This window comes from Melanerpes formicivorus, unplaced genomic scaffold, assembly GCF_026170545.1.
Source record: "Melanerpes formicivorus ecotype bairdi unplaced genomic scaffold, bMelFor1.0.p_v2 SCAF_14, whole genome shotgun sequence".
NCBI classification, from domain to species: Eukaryota; Metazoa; Chordata; class Aves; order Piciformes; family Picidae; genus Melanerpes; species Melanerpes formicivorus.
Genome location: NW_027142366.1, coordinates 9,652,145 through 9,665,851, shown reverse-complemented (window position 1 = coordinate 9,665,851; position 13,707 = coordinate 9,652,145). Strand labels below are relative to the sequence as shown.

Below are 13,707 nucleotides of genomic sequence, written 5' to 3'. Positions count from 1 at the left end.
TAGGGGAAAAGGAAAAGGCAGCATGGTAAATAACATAGCAAGTGAATGTTCAAACAAACAGGTGCAGCATGAGACAGAGGACTGAAAACTCTGTAAAACTGGTGAGTTGCCTTCTTAATGCAGTAAGTTCTTGTCATGTCATAAATGCTAGGGAAGTACAACAAAAAGCACTTTATCCAGCCTGACAACTGCTCTCTGCTTTATTTGGTTGAGTTGCAAGATCACTATTCAATACATGTAGGAATAATAGCACTAACAAGACTTCAGAAATTTATAGCTATTGGAAACAATTTTTGTTGGATCATGCAGTTCATTTCCCTTTCAGACTGGTGAGCTGGGCCTTCCTCCAAGGTGATTTTTTTTCAGTTTGGTGTGGCTATGCTCAGATGCAGACCCAAAACTTTAGTAGAGTTAATGGAGCACATGGAACTTGTGCTATTGGTGATGGAAGGATATAAGTAGCTATTTCATGATTTCACTGCACCTCTGTTTTGCTACTGAGGGTCATGGGTTGTCTGCTTCATATTGCTCTAAGTTTCCCACTTTACCTCCTGAAGCTGGATGAGGTCTGTTTCCAGGCTCTTTGCTTTCTTCTCATTTTCTCTGGCTGTAGCAAATATTTCTTCTCTGGCAGCCCGTGCATCATCCAGCTCTCGTTGGTAGTCCTTCATCTGAGCCTTGTTGAGAAGAATAACAGAGATTAATTTCTGAGCCTTGCTGAGAAGAATAACAGAGATTTGTTTTTGTCTGGCTTTATTACGATTGTGGCAGAAAGAAATGTGGACAGAAAGCAAACACAGATATTTACACAATCCTAATGCTTGCTTAACCTGCATTTTTTTCTGGAGAGATCAGCCAGCACATGGTCTGAAATGCTATTCAAGTAAAGCAATGCTTCCACTTGCACACTCTGTCCTTTGTCATGCTGCTTGTCCACATTTCCACCCCATACTTGAGTACATGTGCAGTCTTAATCTTTGTGCTCCATCTCTTTTTTGTTTGGCTGCCAGCATCTGACAGAACTGTTGATATGGAGACTTGCAGCACAACCACTAAAACTGTAGTTCAGGGACAAGATGGTTCCTGCACAGACTTTTTGCTTTTGAGTCAGGTTGAAACCAGAATTGAAGTCCTGTAATAGTTAGTTATCCTGTAGCCCTTTCTCTGCATGTGTTCTTTCATGTGGGAAGTCAGTAGCATATGGACTCTGTCACCTGACTTTCATATTGTGGCTGTCCAGAAGACAGCAGTGGGGAAAGCTGTCTTTGTGAGATTGCATACCTGCAGTTTGCGCAGCTGCTTGATGGCTTCTTCACGACCTTTGTTAGCAGAGTCAGCTTGGCTTTCCAGATCTTTAACATCCATCTCCAGCTTCTTTTTGGCTGCAGCTGCCAGGGCACGTTGCTTCCGCTCATCTTCCAGTTCTGTTTCATATTCATGGAGCTGATCAATAAAGAGAACAAGCACAGTTTAGGGAAAGGTTCTTCTGCCTGTGTCAGATGTATTGCACGATACAGGTTGCGGTGCTACATGGATACATCTGTAGGCAGTTGTGCATCAGCTACTGGCACAGGGGAAAGAAAACTGTTAAGCACTTATGTGTCTTTCTCAGTTCAATAACCCACTCCCTTTTTCTTTTTTCTCTGCCAAGCCCAAGGCAATGTAAATGTTTTCTTCTCATTACAGTACAGTGCTTTTAATAATGGCCTGAGGCTGGCACTTTCAACTGGCTTGGTGAGTAATTTACAAAGGTAATAGTAGGGAATGGTACCTGTCTAAGGAGTTGTCTTTTCTTCTCCTCATTCTGTTCATCTCTGGCTTGTAAATCTCTTTCAAACTGGCCTTTCAGGGCCTGCATGTTAACCTCCAGCCTTAGTTTGGCATCTTCAGCAGCCTGTAGCTCATCCTCTAGCTCTTCTAATTGGGTCTTCATCTCTTCTACTTGCTGTTCAAGGGTGCGTTTAGATTTCTCCAGTTCGTGCACCTTTCAAGCAATGAGAATTTCATAGACTTGTTAGAAGAAATAAAACCAATTCTACTTAAACAGTCTGCCTGCAGTATAGACCACCCTTAAAACATCAGCTGTGGGCAATGAATGAACTCATCTGCACTGAAAATGGTCAATTAGCATTTTTTGTACACTTGCAAGTCTGTCTTAAAATAACCTGAGATGCTTTTTATCCCAAGTGTTCATTTTTAATCTAGTAAAGTATGGTAATTGCATTTACTTAGTGTCAGAAGTAACATTATCATGTCACTGTAATAAAATAAGTGATTGACAGTGCATCAGTGGAAATTTGCTGCAGCTGTATGGGTAAATATTAGGTTTGTGGCGAAGTTACAACTAATAAAAGCAGATTTGTGGAGTTTACAACTTCAAAGCTGCTTAATAAACTAGCAAATTATTTGGCATCTTTTAAATGTATTTTTCAGTCTTAGAAATCAATGTAAATCTTCATGCTTGAAGTCACATTCAAGTAACTGTAACTCAGCTTTACTTTTAAAGTTGGGGCACAAATGGAAGAACCTTTGAATTCCTTATGAAATGTCTGAACTTGCTGAACAGATTTGAGTGCTTACAGAGAACTTCCCTCTCTGAACACAGCCATCTGTTTGTTAGCCTCCATTTGAAGTTATTGTTGTGGAAATTGTTTCAAGACCAAAAACTTACGTTCTTGCCAACATCATCTTTGGAGCTAACAAGATCTTCCATTTCAGCTTTCAACAATTTGTTCGTTCTCTCCAATTCTTCTTTGGCCTCCAAAGCTTCTTCAAGTGCTCGGGCCAATGACAAAGCCTTTGTTTCCTTCTCTCTGGCTTCGGCTTCTGCCCTGTCCCTTTCATCTGCATATTTGGAAGAGATGCTTTTCTCCTCAGCTAGCATCTGTAGAGTTAATACAGGAAGTCATTAGTAAGGGTGGAAGTTTTTTTGTTTCAACTGTCAGCTGTTAATGACAGAGTAAAATGTCTGCCTTTTGATAAAAGTATAGCAATACAACATTAACCTACATGAAACTGAACTTGAATTGATTGTTTGTCCCTGTTTTATCTTTCACTAAACCAGTCTGTGTGAGTTCCAGAAAAGTTAGGTGATAGCATAACAGGGGAGAATCCATACCTGATCAAACTTCTTTTGTTTCTTCTCCAGGTTGGAGACCAGCTGACGCTGGTTGTCCAAGTCTACCACCAGGTCATCCAGCTCCTGCTGGAGTCTGTTCTTGGTTTTTTCCAGTTTATCATAAGAAGCAGCCTTTTCCTCAAACTGTTGTGTGAGATTTTCAATTTCCTTCTGAAGCTTCTTTTTGCCTTCCTCCATGGTTTCTACTGTGATGGTATATTCCTGTAGCTTCTTCTTAGAGTCAGAGAGCTGCAATTTGAATTCAGAGGACAAATCTTTATAGCAGTGACAGCACAGCAGACTACTAATGCCCAGGATTCTTACCTAATTTGACCAAGGTAGTGGACCACAGACTAGTATGCACATACAGGCCTAATGTGCAGACTAACTTGGGAGCACCTTGCATTTGTATCTGTCTTTGAGATCACACTTTGAAGAAGAGGGAGACTGCTGGCTCTATTGTAGAGCTTCAGTGATGCCATCTAGGCTAACAGCACTAGTTCCCTGTGGTCTATGTGCTGTGACAAGATAGTTTTACAGGTGTGAAACCTCTGGAATCACTGACAAATATGTCAGTGGCAGAGCTAGTGATTGAGCTGTGGCACTGATACCTGTATTGTCAGTGTTGAAATATGTCTCTCCAGATTTTGTTTTGCTTCTGTTTCTTCATCCAACTGCTCTTGCAAGCTGTTCTTCTCGTCCTCCAACTGACGAAGCTTGGTAGACACATTTAGCTTCTGCCTTGTTTCCTCCTGAAGCAGCTCCTACAGACACCACGTCAATTGTCAGTGCAGTCATTAGGTTAGTTGTTTTGCTAGTGCATTTCATTCGTGTTATGGGCGAGCTATTAGTGGATGCAAGTTTACCTGGGTGTCTTGCAGCTGAGATCCTAGAGTTGCAACGTCTTTGGTCAATTTGATTGTCTTGCTTTCTGCTTCGTTAAGCAAAGTAGTAACATTTTCAACCTCAACCTAGGAGACACCAGGAGAATGAACTCTGTTATTTTGCACAATGCCAAAATCTTCCTCCGAACTTCAGTTTGCTCCAGATTGAAATCTTAACTTTGAACAGGGCTTGAATCTGCTCCTGTGCTTCTGGGTCACGTCAAGTACCAACAGTGTTTCCAGTTACTGGAATTCACAATTTTTCCATCATTTTTTGTGGACAATATATGGGATTTGAGTCTCGTGGAACTAAACCCTGCTTACCAAATCTGCAGTGTCTGCTTGTGTCATCTTTGTGACCTGAGTATTGAGACCTCCAAGGTCTAATGCCAATGTTGCCTAGTTCACCTTACTATGTTATTACTATATATCAAACTCCAGTCATATTCCTAAGACAACACTATTATGTTCCTTTCAATGAATGGCAAAGGGGAATGGGGATTTTGTGGGTTTTTCCTTCCTCTACCCAAGTTTGACAGAAGTTGATACATTCTGATTATATTTTTTGAATTTATCCACTAACTTGAAGAAAAGATTATTGCTGCTGTGAACAAAGTTCACAGCTTTCAGTGGCACTTTTCACTGGAGAAGCACGTTGCTTCCCAAGTGTATTTAAACATACAGCCTCACTGGAGACCAGAACAGTTTTTTGCCTAAGTTCACAATCAGATTAAAGACTCCTTCACTAAGCTGCAGTGTCACTTTTCTCTGAGTACATCTTGAGTGTTTAATAGATGTCTAATCAACTTCCAGGAGTCTTATCAGGGTTCTTCACTACACAAAACCAGATGAACAGAAAGAAGCTGTGAAACATGTGACAGTCACTGAACTAGTGGTGCCACTGCGGGCTGCAATGTGTACAGAGGGCTGCTGGCACTAAAAGCACTGACTTCCATGAGACAGTGGTTGTGATGGTTTACTTGTGTGACAATTGAGGGAGGGGTTCAAAGAAGGACCAGGTGGTAACAGCATGAGCATTTCAGCTCAAGATTCCTCCAGATAGACCCTCATGAAACAGTATGAACCAACCTTCACAGCAGAAGGTCCCAGTCCTTACCTGTAATTTATGGACTTTTTCGTTGAGCTCTGTCCGAACGCGCTCTCCATCAGTGTACTTGGACTGTAAATCTTGTAGCTGGACTTCCAGCTTCTTCTTCTTGTGTTCTACATCTTGCTTGGCCTGGTTCAGGCTCCTGACTTCATTAGCCAGATCTGCATTTTCTTTCTCCAGTGTCTGCTTGTTCTTATCCAAGTTTGCTTTAGCCTACAGTCACAAGATGGGGAAGGAAGATGTTCTATAAAAGGAAGCCATGATACCTAGTGGATAGCTTCGAGGAGATGGATTTCTGTTTACCCTTTTAAGTTGTTCCAGCTGCTCTGTTAGCTCTTCCACCGCTTGAGTGTGCTTTTGCCTCATCTCCTGGACCTGGGCTTCATGAGTGCGAGTCTCCTCCTCCAGAGCTTTCTTCAGGACTGTGACCTCCTGTTCCCTCTTTGCTCTGGAAGGTAACAGCAGACAAAAATGTTCCAGTCCCTAGGAAAACAGCACTACTGCACAGCCACTAGAGTGTGTGGTGCTGAGCCTGGTGACATTTGTGACCCACGTGCTGCATCTCCATACCTGAGCTCCTGCTGGGTGGCTGTGGTATCTAAAGTATCCTCAAGCTCTGTCTTAAGAGCCTCCAGCTCTTCACCTAGGTCTCTCTTTTGCTTCTCTGCTTTGTTTCTTGCAGCTTTCTCAGACTCCAAGTCTTCCTGGAGATCAGAGATGAGAGCTTCCAATTCACGGATCTTCTTGAGGGCATTGTTTTTCTGACTAGTTTCATCTTCAAGCCTGAAAAGAGAGTATTTAATTTTATATATATAAATTATTTTTTTAAATTGCTTTGGGGAATTCAAGATGCAGAGATTAAACATGTATAGGTTCTGTGCAAGAAAGTACCAGGAGTATACAAAGAGAGTACCAAAGAGACCAGTGCAAAAAGGATCTGACACCAGGACACAAAACCTGGACAATGCTGATCAGCTGATTGAGGAAAAGCTGTGGCTGAGTGCTGTCCTACTTAAATTTATACAGGAAATCCACTAAGACTCTGGAATGGATCAGGGTTAGGTTCTGAAGTAATTTCTACCTTTTGCCTATGAACTGAGTTGTTACATTTCATCCTTCACTTGGCAGCACTGCCAATGCCATTGGGAAGAGGGGGTTTTGCTGATATCTGGAGGCAAGCTCCTGTGTCTACAGGCAAGCAACAGCACAAAGGACAATTGGAAAATGGAGAAAGCATGCAGGGAGGATGTAACTGAGAGAAGAGATTTGTGGCTGCAGCATCTCAGTATCTAGGGAGGGAAGACACATATTCAAGTCTGGAATTTCAACCTGTCTGCATACTCCGGAGTGAATACCTGGCTAGAGCAGCCTGCAGCTCTTCTTCCTTTTTGGCCAATTGTGCCTTCAGCTCAGCAATTTGTGCCTGGAGCTCTGCAATCTGCTCATGTAGATCACCTGACTCCCCTTCCAACTTCCTCTTCAGTTTCTCCAGTTCTTGTCTGCTCTTCTCTTCTTTCTTCAGTCGCACTGAAAAAGGATTTTGGTCATGGGAGTGCAGTAGTGAAGGAGTCTTTAATCTGTTTGTAAACTTAGGCAAAAATTGTTCTGGTCTCCAGTGAGGCTATACATTTAAATACACTGCATTTGGGAAGCAATGTGCTTCTCCAGACTATATTTGTGACTTTGGTTGGGTTGGTTGGTGATGGGTTTTTTTGTTTTGTTTTGTTTGGGGGTGGAGGGGGAGGGAGTCAGGGGAGGGAGAGTTTGCCAAGGCAAAAGTGTGATAAAAAATACTTTTGTTTTATGTTACCTTCAAGTTCTGAAATCATAGATTCGTGTTTGGTTTTCAGCTTTGTGAGATTTTTAGCTTTTTCTTCTTCTTCTGCAAGATTTGTTGTTAGATCACTTATTCTTTCCTCAAGGAGTTTTCTTTCCTTAAGAAAAATAAAATACTTCTATTAAGTGTCTGTCACTGGTGATCATGAAACCACTCTTTGCCAACTAAAAACATACTGTCTTTTACAGCTACAATTTTTTGAGGTTGTAGTGCTATCATTTCAATTTGTCAGTTACAGAGAAGCTGAGGAGTGATGCCTTCGACTTCCATGTTCTCTGATCTGCTGCTATTAGAATCTTGTACTCACTCTAATGGCTAGTAAGCACAGGATGCAGTTCAGAGGAGCATCCCCTTTCAAAAAAATACTGGACTATGTGGTTAGTCCCAGTTTTAATAATGAGTTTTGGTTGAAATTAGTTGAAAGCAAGAGAATTATTTACTCTACTCGAGACCTTCCACTGATTGTGCTTAACTGCTGTGAGCATTTCGCTAGGAGACATTCTTGCCACAGCAGGTCTCGAAACCAGTAGTCTTACACAATTTTGGGTTGTTTAAATGAAACATGCAAAAATTATCAGAACCCAGTTTGATAGGGGCTGCACTGAAGGTCTGGTGAATCTGTATGCCCATGAGACTGTACAGCCAGGAGCATTGCTGTTGTTGAAAGAGGAGGTTTTCTCTCATCTTTCACTACTGTCACAAGGTAAGAAAATGGCCCCAGAAGGCTTACCTTGGTTAGCTTGTTATTCTGATCTTCCATTATGAGAATATCATCTTCCATTTTCTTTATCTTGCCGTCTGCTGTTACTTTTTCAAGTTGCAGTTTCTGCCTTGCAGCTTCTTCTTCTTCCAGCTGTTCCTCAAGGTCCTTTAAGGGGAAAAAGAAATCCACAAAACATGAATTCTGGAAATAAAAATACTTCTTAGATGATAGGAAATGCTTAATGTTTGTCACTGTATGGGAGGTATGTTGTAGACTGCTGTTTTTGTTAAGAAGTAGTCTAACATTTGGTGATTTATTTAGAAGGAAAATTGTGTTCAAATAATTTTTAAGGGGAAATAAGAGGATTGAAAATTGAGATGGGGAAGGAGGGAATGCTGGAGAAAAGAGTATCAACTCTTCTCACTTCATTGGCACAGACATGCTCCACAGAGGACTGTGTAGCAAGGACTTACATAGGCTGAAGTGTTTTTTTCTCTATGAGCTTCAAGTTATTCTCTGTATTTGTCATTTTTGTCTCCTTACCAGCATTTGTTGTTGCATCTTTTTCTTTTCTGCTTGCAACTGCTGGCTGCGTTCCTCCTCTTCCTCAATTCTGGCTTCCATCTCATGGAGAATCTCTTCCAGCTCTTGTTTCTTAGCAGCTAAACGGACTCTCATCTCTTCAGCTTCAGCATACAGTTCAGTTTCTGCCTGAAGCTGTTCCTGAAGGAGGTTCTTCTCTTCACAAAGCTATGCAAATAAAGTGGAAAGGAAGTTAAGACTTCAATTACAAATAAATTGTCTGTGACTAGATGAGACAGTCCCAGCGTGCAGGCAGGCAGCTCTACCACAAGACCTTCTGTGGGTATTGGGTCTCTACTGAAGGAACTGGTAGTTTGTCTGCACTAAACTTTTGTTCTGGACTATTGCTGTGAATACAATTGTGAGCACAAAGAACAACCCTCCCTTTTCTTGTAATGACATCTAGAAGTGGTGAAAGAACAGCTGGTGTTTCCCAGGGGCTTGGAGCTGGGAATACCTGTGAGTGTTTCAGTTCCAGCTCCTTCAATTCACTCTCTGCTTTTTGTTGTCTTTCCTTAGTTTTCTGTAGTTCTTCATCCTTGGCCTGCATTTCTTCTTCTTGACGGGTGACTTGCAGCAGTGGTTTCACCTGAACATAAAAGAAAGTTTCTTGTCAGTGTTCATTCTAGTGAGCATGACACATAAAGGTGCCAGGCTGACTGGCACTGACAGCAGCACTGTCTGTTGGTGCTCCGGTAGTGGACAAATGTCCTGCGAATCTTGATGTAAGCATCTTTAAGCTAGGAAGCTTCTACAGTGTTGCTCTTTGATATCTCTGTGCATTCTTAGAGCCTTGTGAGCACTTCTGCCTCTGAAAGTGTCACTTTTTGAATGGCTTTAAGCCGGGTTTTGTCCACTGATAATATACAAAGGCTGCATCTGCATAGAAAGACAACGTGCACACACAGGTGTGTGTTGCTGCCTGCTTCTGGTTGCAGAGGAAGTTGCTATCGGTGCAAGCAGAAACAGTTTTCTGAATCCAAGCTGAAGGGTGTTCCTGAGAAGAACACCATGTCTCTTCAACAGGAAAACAAACTCAAGCTGCTTGAATGCCCAGCAGATGCCCTAGTTGAGGAACTCCTGAACTACTGAGTGCTCTGTAGATAAATCACTTTGCACGTTCACAGAATTCAGTTTATGTTGTCTTACTCCCCCCGTGAAATCATTTCATTTTTGGCAATTGAAGTCCCCAGTCATGCAAAATCTTTAATGGATTTCTGTTTAACTTGTTTGTTTTCTTGTCAAGCCAGAGCTAACCTTCGTATTAATGCATTATGTAACTATCTCTGGCCCAGAATTTTGTGAGTGCCGAGGCTTTTGCCATCTGCTGAAATCAACTTTGGAACAAGGAGCATGCCTTATAATGTGACTTTCATTTCTCTTGAAAAGCTTAGGAGAGATTCACTGACAGCAGTCACTCACTTTAGTGAACAGTCTCCACCACTGCCAGTTTCTCAGCTTCAGGTAAGCAGCACAGTTTCTTTGTATAACCTTCATTGCAGTCAGCTGTTGCTGTCTCTTGGCGAAGGCTCTGTCATTACAAATATAAAGCACATTGGTTCAGGCTGAGAACACAAGGTGTCTGCAGGATACACACATTAAGCAAAGAGTCATGAGAGGCTGCTGGTTAGCCACATGGCTTGAGAATCATAGAATCATACAATGGTCCAAGATGGAAGGGACCTCCAAAGATTATCTAGGCCAACCTCCCCGCAGTCAGCAGGGACATCCCCAAATAGACCAGGCTGCCCAGGGCCTTGTCGAGCCTCACCTTTAATATCTCCAGGGAAGGGGCTTCAACCACGTCCCTGGGCAACCTGTTCTAGTGTTCCACTGCCCTCACAATAATGTATGAAAGAATCTGGCACAAGATCTTTCAGCACTTCAACACTGCCTGTGCTTTCTTGAGGAAAGGTGATAACTCTGCTTAGCTTTCTGGTGTTTTTTGAAACTCTTCTGATTTTCAGCTGTTTGCACTCCACAACTAGGGCCATTGCCTCAGAAACCTTACTGTACAGAGTATGTGAGAAGCCTCACAATATAACTGCTTCCCTGTAATTACACTAAGAGACTTTGGGGAAGGAAGCGAGTGCTTCACTGGACACATGTTGAGTTCTAATGCATTATAAATAACAGGTAATAAAACATATTAGTATCTTCAGTTTGTTATACAGAGAACATGAATTTTCTTAGCAAGTATTCTTACTTTCTTGCTAGGTAGCCTCGGCACTGAGCCTGGAAGGTGATGATAACATCTGTGATCTTCAGGTCTCTCTCTTCTTCCAGGTGAGCCAGAACGCCAGTTCTGAAGAAGATTTTGCTCTGCCCAATTCTGTACAAGTTGGGATCAAGTTCTAATGCTTTGATCTGGAGGAAAACAGGGGTATTTGTAAACTCCAGTGCTGAGGTTTAGGGTATTAAAAATTACTTCTCACTACTCTCAATAGCTTTTATGTGAGAAGTAGAGAGCTGATTATCAATACGATCCAAAATGTTTTCCTCACCATCAGTATGCAAGCCTGCTTCCCATCCATGAATCCTTTAGGAATGGCATTTGCAGCGAGAATTTCATATCTGCCAAAAGACATTGATGTTAGGGAGGTTGAAATACATCAGAGTGTTTTGTACAAAGATGTGTGTGGCACCATGATTAAACACAGAATTAGGAGTGAGCGAGGGATCCCTACCGCTGCCGGAATTCCTGGAAGACAATCCTGTTGGGGAATCCCTGCCTGCAGATACGAATTCCTTCCAGGACACCATTGCAGCGCAGCTGCTCCAGCACTAAATGGGCATCAAGTTTGCCAGCCTGAAGAGGGAACAGAAACAGGTTTTAGCACAGTGGAAATGAATAGCAGTGGTGCCAGCCACATGCCTGTGTTTGAACACATCACTCACTGTACTGGTACTATGAGTGGCTTAGCATGAATAATGTGTCAGCAGTTGGAAAACTGAGCGTTTGAAACTTACCCTTTTCTCATGATTTGGGATGATACAGCGGACAAAGTTGGGATTGGTATTCCTTAAGGTGGTCATCAGTTTGGTCAGCTGCTCCTTATAGAGTTGTCCAACAGTCCTGAACATGCCTTTCTTGGTTTTTGAAGCACTGGGGAGTGAGCTTTCAGTCATCTTGGCCATCTGGTCCAGCCCAACTATGCGATCCACTGAAACAGAAAAAAGGAATGGAATTCTTATACAAACTGTGCTCACCTCATGTTACACCTGTTACTGGCAATGGTAAAATTGCAGCTTCCCAAGCAGACCAATGTATTTTTGATGCCATAGAAGCACACTAACAAAAGCACTAGAAGAGCCCACTGAGCAGATTGTCTGTCAAACACGAAAACAAGGATCTTTGTTAACTGGGGGCAGAATGGAGCAGCCATTTTATGTCTGCTTTAAAGAGGACAGTCCTGCAAAATCTCCAGTTGGCAGGTTGGTGTCAGGACCAGGAACATCTCTTGACTCCCATGTTAGCAGTGGTTCTCAAAGTCTAGCTAATGATTTCCCTTACTTATTTGTTAATTCAGAGCCACCTTGCTGGTGTTTGCATGCACGTGGGTCACCATGTATTAAATATTGATACTGTAGTGTGTGTGTCTTACAGATCCAGGTAACTTCTGCCTGAGGTGGCTGAAATTACACATCACAGGAGAGAATGTGCAATACTTCTGGGAGAGGAGCAGGTAGGGCCATTGATAAACCCCAAGGGCAGCATGTACTAAATCAAGTCTGCACTATCACATATTAGGCAACGTTATAACAATGGAATGAATGATATTAATTGTGTTGCTCAATAGTGGTAATTAGGGAATTTTACTGCTAGTGCTTAAAGAGGGGAAATGAGGCTTTCCCTAAGTATGTCTTTGGAACATATTATTCTTCTTTCTTAGTTCAGTCTCTTCTATGTTTATAATTTGCACACTTGTCTCTTGCCAGCAAGGGTTGGCTATCAGGAATGTCTCTTAGGAGTTTCTCTCTTTCAGCCACATTTTGATTCAGAGTCACAATTCATACCGTCTTTCCAAAGGTCGGCTACAAATTTGTCTGAAGACTGATTCAGCAGAGAAGTCACATTGTCGTTTAGGGGATCCATGTTCTTAGTTAGCCAGGCACTTGCATTGTAGGTCACCTGCAGGAAAGAGTGCTGTGTCAAAAATAAGTTCTTCCTAGAGGAGTCTGGAGCGTGCAAGAACAAGGGGTGGGGTGCTACCAGAGCATCACACTGATGAGAGCGATGGGAAAGGCTCTCTGTGGCTGAGAGCCAAGTTCTTGCATGCACTAGTGTCTGAAAAGCTTTTTGCAGACATAAACATACCCAAGTTTAAACAAAACCATCGAAAATCTGTTTGCTAGGCAGGAATCTGAAGAGCCAGATTCAATAACCCTGGTGCTGGTTATTTTTCTTTTCATGTGACCGTAGCACATGAAAAGAAAGGTTGCACAAAGGTTTTGCAAATCTGATTTCATGTGTTCTGTAATTAAAATCCTTAATATATACATTCTGTAATTAAAGCTGTCCCTTTTGATGCAGCTACTGTTTGGGCACCAAAGAATCAAAGTTTCCTAAATCAGCATAACTCCAATCTGCCCAGTACCTTTCCTGCATAGTGGACTATACAGAACTCAGTTTTATCCTTGAGTTGCTTTGGCTTCTGGAACTTGGGATGGTTTCCTTGTTCGGTAATTAGTTTCTCCACAAAAGACGTGTCAGTAGCTTTGGGGAACCAACACTCCTCATCCAGCAGAGCCAGGACACCTGGAGGGTTGGTCTGCAATGTGAACAATACCAGATCAGTATCATCCCAGGCAGAGAAGAACACCAGCTTCTTTATCCCTTATGACAGAAATCCTCCCAGGCAACAAAGAGTCTGAAATACTTTAAATGGCTCTTATACTGATAACTGACCCTGATGCAGCCTATGCAGTATCCCACCTACAGAGAGATAATCTTACTGGTCTTTCAATCAGCTCAATGCAAGGTTGCAGGTCAAGGCCAAAGTCAATGAAGTTCCATTCAATGCCTTCTCGCTGGTATTCCTCTTGCTCCAATATAAACATCGTGTGGTTAAAAAGCTGCTGGAGTTTCTCGTTAGTGTAATTGATGCACAGCTGCTCAAAGGAATTGATCTGTGGAGAGGAAAAAAGTGAATTCCTAATGTTAGAAAGAGACCTTCAGGAGGGGACTTAAATAACAAGATGAAATTTCCTAGTTGCTATTTGGTTTTATATAGCACAATAACTCAAATATAGGGTTCCATATTTCTCTAACCTGCAAATCTTTGCACTGGAACCTGTTCAATAAACCATAACAGCAGAGCCTGGCTCTATACACTGAGTCCTGCAGAAGCCTAGAAGGAGCATGCTGCCAGCCACCAGCCCTTCCTGCCCACAGGAGAGGCAAGTGGCCAGGTGCAGCAGGCCTCTGGATTGTGTGGGCCACGTGCTGCAAGCCAGCTTGAAAGAACCAAA

The 13,707-nt window shown here is 42.3% G+C and overlaps 1 protein-coding gene across 4 annotated transcripts in view; it reads right to left on the bottom strand.

The window, feature by feature from the left end:
• Positions 1–13,707, bottom strand: part of MYH11 (myosin heavy chain 11) — a 54,183-nt gene that overhangs the window by 6,854 nt on the left and 33,622 nt on the right. For all 4 annotated transcript variants that reach the window (XM_068146857.1, XM_068146858.1, XM_068146860.1 and 1 more), the window contains 23 exons: positions 13,192–13,365; positions 12,834–13,007; positions 12,253–12,367; positions 11,206–11,399; positions 10,923–11,044; positions 10,740–10,809; positions 10,442–10,602; positions 9,658–9,766; positions 8,693–8,824; positions 8,197–8,403; positions 7,681–7,818; positions 6,924–7,047; positions 6,469–6,640; positions 5,684–5,896; positions 5,417–5,561; positions 5,120–5,326; positions 3,985–4,089; positions 3,730–3,882; positions 3,119–3,367; positions 2,672–2,884; positions 1,772–1,984; positions 1,282–1,443; positions 549–677 (listed from right to left, as the gene is read on the bottom strand). In XM_068146857.1, the coding sequence (XP_068002958.1) occupies positions 549–677; positions 1,282–1,443; positions 1,772–1,984; positions 2,672–2,884; positions 3,119–3,367; positions 3,730–3,882; positions 3,985–4,089; positions 5,120–5,326; positions 5,417–5,561; positions 5,684–5,896; positions 6,469–6,640; positions 6,924–7,047; positions 7,681–7,818; positions 8,197–8,403; positions 8,693–8,824; positions 9,658–9,766; positions 10,442–10,602; positions 10,740–10,809; positions 10,923–11,044; positions 11,206–11,399; positions 12,253–12,367; positions 12,834–13,007; positions 13,192–13,365 (3,681 nt within the window). The remainder of the gene's footprint in view (positions 1–548; positions 678–1,281; positions 1,444–1,771; positions 1,985–2,671; positions 2,885–3,118; positions 3,368–3,729; positions 3,883–3,984; positions 4,090–5,119; positions 5,327–5,416; positions 5,562–5,683; positions 5,897–6,468; positions 6,641–6,923; positions 7,048–7,680; positions 7,819–8,196; positions 8,404–8,692; positions 8,825–9,657; positions 9,767–10,441; positions 10,603–10,739; positions 10,810–10,922; positions 11,045–11,205; positions 11,400–12,252; positions 12,368–12,833; positions 13,008–13,191; positions 13,366–13,707) is intronic.